General features: G+C 29.5%; 1 protein-coding gene across 1 annotated transcript; it reads left to right on the top strand.

Annotated features, from left to right (window-relative positions):
* The first annotated feature begins 1,544 nt into the window (after positions 1–1,544).
* On the top strand, positions 1,545–4,901 carry LOC102579211 ((Iso)eugenol O-methyltransferase-like). The gene is made up of 4 exons (XM_015305676.1): positions 1,545–2,372; positions 4,250–4,260; positions 4,296–4,360; positions 4,447–4,901. The coding sequence occupies exons 1-4, from the start codon at positions 1,966–1,968 to the stop codon at positions 4,744–4,746; spliced, it is 783 nt and encodes a 260-aa protein (XP_015161162.1). The 5' UTR covers positions 1,545–1,965; the 3' UTR covers positions 4,747–4,901.
* The last annotated feature ends 6,172 nt before the right edge of the window (positions 4,902–11,073 follow it).

Raw genomic sequence — 11,073 nt, 5'->3', positions numbered from 1 at the left:
GCAAATATCACAAAATTAAAGAAAAAGAGACGCAATCTTTAAAATATGAACCATTGTTGTTATACATTTGCACCTTTTAGCCCTTAGGGAGGGTGCAATGAATGGGGAATATGGCAAAAAAAAATCATGAAAAAGAGGAATAAAACGGGGAAGATGGCTGTGTGGTTATGGGTGTGACGGAAAAGGTAATGAAAATGACGGAATATGATAGAGTAGATTGTGTGGGTGTGGGTTTATGACAGAAAGAATAAAGCTCAAAAATAATAAAAATGGAGTAATACAATGGAGAAGATGAATGGAGAAGATGACTAGGGATGTTGTGGGGGTTGCATTTTTCTTTAAATTTGTCAAATATTTAATTTAATTTTTTGGGATAAAAAAGACCACATGTCATTTATTCATTGGTTACTTTGTCATGTATTTTAATTCTTATTTTTCCTCTTTAATATGATAGTCTTTTAATGAGTTGGCATGATATAATTGGGCATCTAATCCACATGGACGCGCTTGGTTAACACGCACTTGAAGTCAACATGTGCTAGTGAAAAAAGTGTCAAAATGACACAACGGAGCTTGACATGAGGTGTCTAAAATGAACAAAGCCTAGTTAAGGTGTCTAAGTGAAAGATCGTGCCAAGTTTAGGGGGCCACCGATGGGTTAGCCCGTCTTAAAAGTGTTTCTCCTTCTACAACAACATATATTCATCACATAAATGGCTTGATCCTAACTTCAATCACAAAAAACTATGAAAAAGCATGAATATTTTATTGATAAATAGAGCAAGTACAATTTTGTTCCTCCCTTAATTCTTCTAGGTTTCTCCATATGCAAGGGTTGACATATTTCTCGAATTAGGATGATCTGGTTTGATATCGTTATGAATATTTCATGAATTTGTGAAATATTCAAGATGTCTCTTAAGAGAATATATTACTTTTTATATAGACATAAATCAGAGTTTAAGATTGAGTAGCCTCCAAGAACCTTAACTGGAATCAAATACATCCTATAGAGTCCCAACTAGAATGTAACACGTTTTATAGAGTTCCATAATTTTTCAATAGCTACGGGTTCATTTGGCTATTTTCTCCAGCTATATCCTAGCCCTTGTCCTTTATTCGAATTTAAAAATAGCTTTAGAATTTTCTTAAAATTCAATAAATATAAATTTGTTAACAAAAAGATGAATATGCACCATTTGTTAGACGATATTTGTACTAGTTTTTAACGAGAGTATCACAAATTTAAGGAGTGTGACTGCGTGAGGATTGATAATTCCACCTAAGGATGGCAGAATGAGTGATTTATATAGGTCTCCACTCATATTTATCAATTTTAAATGAGTTGGATACCCTACACATTTAAAATGAATAAAAAACGAATAATACTCATATTACCCATTTAAAAGTGGATAGTCAAATGGGTAAAAGAAAGAAAAATAGTAAATGGGCTGGTGGGGGTGGGGTGGGGTGATAAACAAAAACTACAAAAAGATTTTGTTTTAAAGCTTTTAACAAGATACCTACTATAATATACCTATAGTATCCTTTGGGTAACTCATTTTTACTCATTTAAAATATGACTTGGGTCGAGTACTTTATCCATTTTTATTTAGCTCATTTTCGATCGACTCATATCAACTCGGGTTATGATAGAAGGAGTTGTGGCACTTTCGTTAGGGGGAATCAGACTAGACTGTCATTGTTCTAGAAGAGGAAGCGTAGGTAGCACATTGAACCATGTCTGTCTACGGTGAAAGATATCCCTAAACTGAGGGCTCCAGAGATAGTATTTCTCGACCCGCTCATTTGTCACTCCTAATTCCACCTCATGTTGACCCCTGACTATGACCCTATTATTTGTACTTATATATGAGTGTGAGGATTGATAGAACACTCTGAATTTATAAAGGCAAGAGCAGTACTAGAGGAAATTGAGAAAGTGTTAGCTAATTGATTTAAAGCATGGCAAACATGAGTCAATTACCAATTAGTATTGGCTCAGACAAAGAGGGGAATTTTACATATGCAATGCAACTATTGTCATCATCAGTACTTCCCTTTGTGTTGCATTCAACAATTGAATTGGATGTATTTGAGATCTTAGCCAAAGCTAATGATACTCAACTTTCTTCTTCTCAAATTGTTTCTAAAATGGCTTGCAACAACCCTATTGATGCAGCCAATATGTTAGACAGAATGCTTTATGTGTTGGCTACATATTCTTTGCTCACTTGCTCCATTAATAATAATAATAATGGACTCTATGGTCTGTCACCAGTGGGTAAGATGTTTGTTAGTGATAATGAAGATGGTGCATCTTTGGGGCCACTCTTGGCTTTGCTTCAACATAAAGTATCCATTAACACCTGGTAATTGTTCTCTCTTACACCTTATTATATATTTATTCGGGAGAAAGTATTGAAAACATCTCTAAATTCGGCACAAATTATTAGTTTTATCTCTGAATTTTTGATAGTCATAAAAACACTCATTTACTTTACTAACTGAACTTAAATACAGCCCAAATCTTGCAACATGAGTGAAATACAAGCCTAAATTCTCGCTAAATTTAGGGGTGTTTTCAACACTTCTATCGATTTTTTATTAGGAGTCACATGCTCCTACAAAAGTTTGAGAACACTTTCTATGTCATGTAGTTGATCGGAGGTGTATCCAGGGGCGGCTGGTAAGCTTTGAAAAAAAGACTTTGGCCTTAGGCCCCCAAGTTTAGGGGGCCCCATTTTTTGGTTTCTTAGGTAGGATTAAACTAAAAAAATAAATAAAATTAAGACTTTAAATTCAAACCAAATTAATGAGATGACTTGATATGACTATTACTTTTTACCTTTTTAATGTGTACTTTTTTAATTGTACAAATTTTTTTTTTAATTTTTTTTTACCTTATTCTTTTTCTAATTTATTTTTATATATTCTATCCTTCTCTCTTCCTCTCTTCTATTTCTTCTCTCTTTTTCTTTTCTAATCTTATATCTCTCTTAATCAAAACTTAAGAATTTACTTGTTCTATTGATAATTTCAATTTTCAAAAAATATAGTTTATGTTTTTGATTTGAACAATTTGAAGTATATGAAAATATTTTTGGTTTTCTAGTTAGTGGGAAAAAATTGAGATCATTAGATGATGAGAATTCAAAAAAATATTGTCTTAATCTTGAATGTTCCTTAAAACATAATACTCACTCCGATATTGACTGTTTAGACTTATTTTCTGAGTTAAAAGTGTTAAGGAAAATCATACTAGTAGAAGACAATACTCTAATTGAGATACTTAATCAAATAAAAATACTTGATTCTTTTCCAAATGCTTACATTGCTTATAGAATAATGTTAACAATTCCTGCAACAGTCGCTTCAGCAGAAAGAAGTTTTTCAAAATTAAAAATAATAAAATCGAATTTAAGATCAACAATGTCTCAAGAAAGATTAAGTGGTTTGGCTATATTATCGATTGAAAAAGAATTATTAGAAGAGATTAACTACACAAAAATTATAAACAATTTTGCATCTCAAAAAGTTAGAAAAATAGATTTGAAATAAAAACATATATAATTTTTAAAAAAATTTCAAGGCCTCTAGTTTGATTTTGGCCTTAGGCCACCAACGGGTTTGAGCCGCCCCTGGGTGTATCTAAGTTTAGCTAGGCAAGTAAAGAAGTGTAAAAAGTTGTCAATAGTTCGAAGATAAAACAAAAGATTTGCACCAACTTTAGGAATAATATAGTAAAATAATCATGTTAATCATTAGTTTGTAATGAGTGTGTCAATGTGTATTTTCTAAATTGCTGGTTATTTTTTATGTAAATAAAATTTGATTATATTTATAACAAACTAATTACTTTATTGCGCATATTTGAAACTTCCCTTATAAAATATTCAAATAAGGACCATAAATGGCCTAGACTATTTCAGAAAATCTAAATATACCTTTCATCTACCTATTTTGCTTAAGAGTATCTCTCCTCTCACTTTCTCCCTTGTAACAAACAGTCCTCCTTTAAAAAAAAAAAAAAGTGGACTTATATTTTTATAAAATTAATAAATTTGTCGAAATATATTTTTATAAATTAATTTTATTTTTTGTACATGTTATTACCAAAGTAAACTTATAATGATAAATTACTAATTGATAAATTTAACCCATTATTTGCAAAGTTCAAAAGCAAATTAAATTAGACTTTAGATCTCATCTCTCACTCCTTTCTATCTAATTTAAATTAAATTCACAGGTTTGGATTAAAGGATATTTCATTTTTTAAAAACTAATTATTCCAGGGATGGAACACATTGGAGGAGATATGTTTGAAAATGTTCCAAAAGGAGATGCTATTTTTATGAAGGTACATACCTTAAATTAATTAAAATTACTAGTATTGTTGTTCCTTTAAATTATTGACAATTTTTATTAATGATGTATATATGTAAGTGGATTCTTCATGACTGGAGTGACAGTCAGTGCGTGAAGTTACTGAAGAACTGCTATAAAGCTACACCAGCAGAAAATGGGAAAGTGATAGTTGTTGAGGCCATTCTACCAGTGAAACCTGATCATATCCATAGCTCTGTAGTTATTTCACAATTTGATTTGATAATGTTAGCTCAAACTCCGGGAGGCAAAGAGCGTTCGCAACACGAATTTCGATCCCTCGCAACTGAAGCTGGATTTAATGGCATTAACTTTATATGTCGTGTCTCTAATTTTTGGGTCATGGAATTCCACAAGTAGCTCTATCTTTACTATTTCACTCTAAATATCATCCAATAAATAATCTTTCTGTTTATTTGTATTTGTCCAATATGTTTTCTCTAGTTTGTGTTAAGTGAGTTGTTGGACCTTTTTCAATAGTTTGAAATAAGTCAAAGTTCAAAAAAATTATGGGACCTTTATTTTTCTTTTCAAATTTGTCTTTCATTTAATGAACTTCTTATTTACTTTACATTTTCTAGGAGAATAGTTTGAAAATAATCAAAAGTGTAATAGTGGAAAGTAACATTTGACTTATGTTCTTAAATATTTTTATTAAAGGGTGTGACATACCCCAATACTTTACTTGGTTGGGACTAGAGGGAGTATATACTAAAAAGGAATACCTTTTACATTTTATTTGTCACTTTTAGCATATCATGAGAAAAAATCATTTTATATCTAATATTAAAACTTTTAACTGGGTCGGTGGCTTGGTTTTTGGCCCATTAAAACCGGCCCACTGAGGGACCGGCACACGTAGTAATTGTACTTGGTCGGTCCGGTGTTTTTTTTTGCCTCAGCTCAATAGGACCAGCCTGGTAAGGGACCGGTAGGTGGTCCATCGGTTTATTGGTCCGGTAAGAGAATTTTTTTTAAAAAAAATATTGACCGTTGGTGAACTTTTCATAAATTGGCCATCGGCCCAACGACCGCTTCATGAAAAGTGGCCCAAAATTCAATTTTTTTTTTTAAAAAATAAAAATTAATATCCTACAATTTTTATCTATAAATACTTCCTATCAGTGTTTTAAAAGGCAGGGACATGAGGCGAGACATTTTATGCCGTACAGGGCAAGACGTAAGTCCCGAGATACTGAGCGTAAGTCTTATGGTTCTACGGGGCGTAGTCTCATGTATATTCAATTTTTATAATTTTATTACTAAGAAAAATAAGCACAAGTAAACTTTCAATTATTTTACAAATAAATTTTAATAAATAACCTATAATATATAGAAAAAATACTATGATTTTATTTGAGAAAAGTATTAATAACCAATAATGAAGAAAAAGTATTACAATTACTATTTGAGAAATATCATTACTCCATTAATAAAAAATATGATTTATAGAAAAAGAGGTTCAAAAACAAAAAAAAAATGCCAAAGGAGTATGTTTTTACACCTAGGGCTTACATTTTCACGCTTGGAGCTTACGCCCCCAAATTCTAGGTATTACGTCTCATGGATGTACGTCTTCAGTTTGCGCCCAGGAACATTTTTGGTATGCCCCACCCCAAGACTCACCCCAAAAAATATTTTTGAAAACACTTATTCTAACATTTCATTATTTTTCCTACAACAATTTTCTAATTCTCTCTCAATTTCTTAGCTCTCTCTTAAAGTGATAGCAATCTTATATTATATTTTGCAATAATAATATCAAGTTGAAGTTTTCTAGTTTCAAGTGTTCGATATTACATCAAATTTATGCTTCTTTCTTTATCTCCGACAATTTGGTAAATTTGTTCCCTTTCTTGCTTTTATTTACGTGTATTAATTTTTGAATATTTAATTATATTATTTTTGTATTTATAATTTTTATCATTTTAATTTGCATAATTAATACGTTTAAAAAAAGTAGGTAGAAATGTTAAAAATTTGTATTCTCCGATAGTAGTGTTAGTAAGAAAAAAATTTGTTCCGATAGAGGTTGTACAAGTAAATTTTATTCTCATATGCTTGAAGCACCACCTAGTGAAATTGGAGAAAAAGGTGTAGGTACACATGATATGAGTGCAAGTATTCTATATTTTTAATATATAGATAGTATATTGTGTGTATATTTAGTATATATTATAAATATATATAAAATCTAATGTAAGTATTCTATTATAATATATATGTACATTATATTTAGTATAGCTTACAAAAATTCCATAGTGTAAGGACCTAAATTACATTTTATCCTTACTCTTTTTTAATTTACAAAAATCCCTCAAAATCAGTGTTATCCGGATACATAGCAAACTAGTCGAATACATTAAAACAAATTCAGTTACACTTTTAAAGGAAAGAGAATATTAAAACAACGTCAGTTACACTTTTAAAGGAAAGAGAATATAAAATTGAATGTGAGTTCCCCAAATTAGCTAATCTCGTTGATTTCAATCTCTCCCAGATCTTAACAGATTCAATCAAATCAAAATTCAAATTTTCTTCTCTCAATTCTCTTCCAAATCCACCCAGTTTCAAGTCAAAATTCAAATTTTCTTCTCTCAATTCTATTCGAAATCCGTCTAGCTTCAAACAATTCAAGTTTTCTTCTTTCAATTCTCACCCAAATTGTAATAAATAGAAAAAAGTCGAAAACAATAGTCGATACATGATGAAGACATTCAGGAATCTGGAAAAGCAAGGTAAGTTATGAATGATACATAAGTGATGGATTTTAAATTTCTTCTCCAGTTCATCGAAGATCCTTTCAATTTTGTTAACAAGATATTGCTGCATCTTTCAGGTTTTCTCTATAATAACTGTCATTCACCGTGTCGTTACTAAAAAAGGATCTATATATCCTATATATGTCCTAATCAAAGCCGAAGGTAGAATCAAAGTCAATTATACAGAAACTATTTTCGAGATGGATAGATTTATTAGTATATTACTATTTATGTATCATGTTTAAATTGACATGTGTTGTATTTCTACTAGATACATTAAATAAGAAATTGTTGCATATAAGATGTTAAGGTTTGAGACTGATTCATTACTGTTTGGTAATTGTTATGTATCAGATTCATTTGGTATAAATTTGAATTTACGTATCATGTCTAAAAAATTAGTGCTTATAATACATTATTATTTATGTAACTTATATTGTTTGAGAGCAGAATCCATATGTATTAGAAATTTGTAGATGAAAAGGATGATATATGATAAATGATATATTTGGTAGAATTTTTATATCAAGTATCAATACTAATTAAGGTTATAGTATCAAAACTAATATTTGAACACGATACATTGTGCATAATAGAATTGTAATGTATCATAATGTTGAAACGAAAACAATATACATTAGTTTAAGAAACAAAATCAACTAGATACATTAAAAATCTGAATCATTATGTATCAAAAAAGATGAACAACCAAAAAACAAAAAAAAGTCAACAATCTAATCAACGGAAAGCAACGAAGATGTATCCTTCTCAGACTAATTGGGTAAGCCCAATACTGAAAAATCGAACCAATGGAATGAAGTGTATCAAGACCACCGTTAAAAATTCTTGGAACCATTCCAAATGCACTCTAAGATGAACTCTCTGCATTCGCAACGTTTTTCACCCCTCTTCCAGTAAAGAGACCGGGAGTAACAAATTCAATATTTTTTAAGACAAAAAAACTAAAAAAAATTTTTAAAAAGAAATTAAAAATTGAAGTGATGAAAAGAAATCTACCTCTTGAATAACTTGAAATCATTAATTGGAAAGAGAAAAGGTTTGAAATTAAAAAAAGGGATAAGGGTCTGAAAAATATCCCAACTTTGGTCGAATTTGTTGTTGCGATACTAAACTTTCATAAGGACCTATTACCTCCCTAGACTATTTAATTCCATATTTTTTACCCCCTGAACTATTTAATAGTGTATTTTAAAGGTATATATGTCCCCACGTGGACACATTACTATTTATAATTTTGCATTATTTTTATGTCCACGTGGGCAAATATATATATTTAAAATACGGTATTAAATAGTCTAGAGAGGTAATAGGTCCTCATGAAATTTAGTTTCGCAACAGCAAATTCGACCAAAGTTGAGGTATTTTTCATATCCTATCCCTTAAAAAAATGGATTAATGTAGGTAACTGTGGAGAATTTGTGGCTTGAAAAAAAATAAAGAAAATCATGGGTATGATAATTCAAATTAATGTATCCGGAAAAGAGATGATGGGAACAAAATAGGGGATTTTTGATATTTTTTGAAATGTTAGAAAAAATAAGAAAATATGATAATAAATGATGTGTAGTTAGGTAATTTTTCCTTATATGTATTATATTATATAGATATAATATAATGTGTGTATATATATATATATTATGATAAATATGTGTGCATGTGTACTGTACTAATTTTCTATTACTTTGTTTCTCTAGAGTATAAGCAACAAGTTGTTGTTTGGTAGTCAGTAAAGAAGTAACTTCATAACTATATATATATATATATAAGCTATGAGAAATTTTTTATACAATACATATATAAACTATGAAAAAATTACTATCTTAGACAGAATAAAAAATAGAATAATTAATACTCACATGACCGATAATTTTCAAATACCCGTAAAATCTTCACCTTTATGTGGCTTCCAGATGAAGAAGATAAAGGGCAAAAATGTCTTGATAATTTCTACTATTTAGATTTTTATAGTGATGCACACGTCCTTTTATCTTCCAATATTTATATATCCTGGTCGTTTACCTTCATATTTTTTTACTTTACTCCGTAATTAATTTATACTCCTACTAGCCTCAACTATACATATTTATGCATTTTATTTTATAACATAACTTTAATCAAGAAAATATACTTGAATTTGTGAATAGATAAAGGTGCAATTCTTTTCCAAAATTTGCTAATACGAGATATTTTATACATCAAATTACGCTTTTAAATCAATATGATAAATCACTAATAGTAAAAGGGAAAAACAAAAACTTAGAAACAATATTGGTGTATATATATATATATATCATTCTATATATTAGTGTGCGCTGGGCCGTTGGGGTGGGTGGGATTTCCTTTTCACGTAAGTCCATTAATTGAATTATATTCTATAATTTAAATTAAATACTCTAATAATAAATCATCTAATAATTGTGGAATAAAATCTGGCCCTCTTGGCTTGTATTTTCCTCTTTAAGGTCCCTTTTTTCTTTATTAATAAAAACTAGCATTAGACACATATTGCCAAGCGGAATTGCTTTTAAAAAAAGCTAACAATTGCGCAGATCTATCACTTCGATATACCTAATAATATTATGTTAAATGATTTCATGACAAACACTTCAAATTATTTGTGTTAATGGATTTGTCAATTATTCCACTAATGGCATAATTAGGAAATTATTTACCATTTTTTTATTGAATTAGGTGTTAAAGGCGACAAAATTCTATCTGGCGTTATTTCTCATGCCCAAATTTCTATTAATAAAATTATATTTTGGACATTGGAATCTGTGTCGGCCGTAATAATTTATAAAGCAATGCATATTGCTTGATGAATTATAAAATTACGTATACTATAGAAAATGTTAGTACGTAATAAGATCTGATCCAAAAATATATATATAAGATTATAAAATCTGCACTATGTCATACATGATTCACATATAGGGACATATATTTATTTTTATTACCTCTCTCCGGTTTTATTTTATGATCCACCCATCGCACGAGTACATATATCAGTTTCTATTACTTCCTTTGCTTCAATTTGTTTGTCTGATTTGATTTGACATGAAATTTAATAGAATAAAAAGATTTTTGAATCTAAAATCATGATAAAAGCTTGCAATATAATAATAGGAAAAAACCTCGCTCCGCTCTACATAACATTTTTTTTTTCATTTTCAACCCTCTCTGATATTATTTTAACCTAAAAATAGTGGACACAAACAAATATGGCAACAGTAGAATATCCTTTTTCTTATGAATATATGAGTATTACATAGGGTGCTATATGAAATTGTCAATTATTCCACTAATGGCATAATTAGGAAATTATTTACCATTTTTTTATTGAATTAGGTGTTAAAGGCGACAAAATTCTATCTGGCGTTATTTCTCATGCCCAAATTTCTATTAATAAAATTATATTTTGGACATTGGAATCTGTGTCGGCCGTAATAATTTATAAAGCAATGCATATTGCTTGATGAATTATAAAATTACGTATACTATAGAAAATGTTAGTACGTAATAAGATCTGATCCAAAAATATATATATAAGATTATAAAATCTGCACTATGTCATACATGATTCACATATAGGGACATATATTTATTTTTATTACCTCTCTCCGGTTTTATTTTATGATCCACCCATCGCACGAGTACATATATCAGTTTCTATTACTTCCTTTGCTTCAATTTGTTTGTCTGATTTGATTTGACATGAAATTTAATAGAATAAAAAGATTTTTGAATCTAAAATCATGATAAAAGCTTGCAATATAATAATAGGAAAAAACCTCGCTCCGCTCTACATAACATTTTTTTTTTCATTTTCAACCCTCTCTGATATTATTTTAACCTAAAAATAGTGGACACAAACAAATATGGCAACAGTAGAATATCCTTTTTC

Source organism: Solanum tuberosum, unplaced genomic scaffold, assembly GCF_000226075.1.
Source record: "Solanum tuberosum cultivar DM 1-3 516 R44 unplaced genomic scaffold, SolTub_3.0 scf00945, whole genome shotgun sequence".
NCBI classification, from domain to species: Eukaryota; Viridiplantae; Streptophyta; class Magnoliopsida; order Solanales; family Solanaceae; genus Solanum; species Solanum tuberosum.
The sequence above is the reverse complement of the archived record's forward strand: the minus strand, read 5'-3'. Positions and strand labels throughout refer to the sequence as shown.

Bases quoted from the DNA above. Each gene is read 5' to 3' on its own strand.
- LOC102579211 (XM_015305676.1), top strand. From the start codon at position 1,966: ATGGCAAACATGAGTCAATTACCAATTAGTATTGGCTCAGACAAAGAG. The intron at 4,361-4,446 runs GTACATACCTTA...TATATATGTAAG, and splicing joins GAGATGCTATTTTTATGAAG to TGGATTCTTCATGACTGGAG.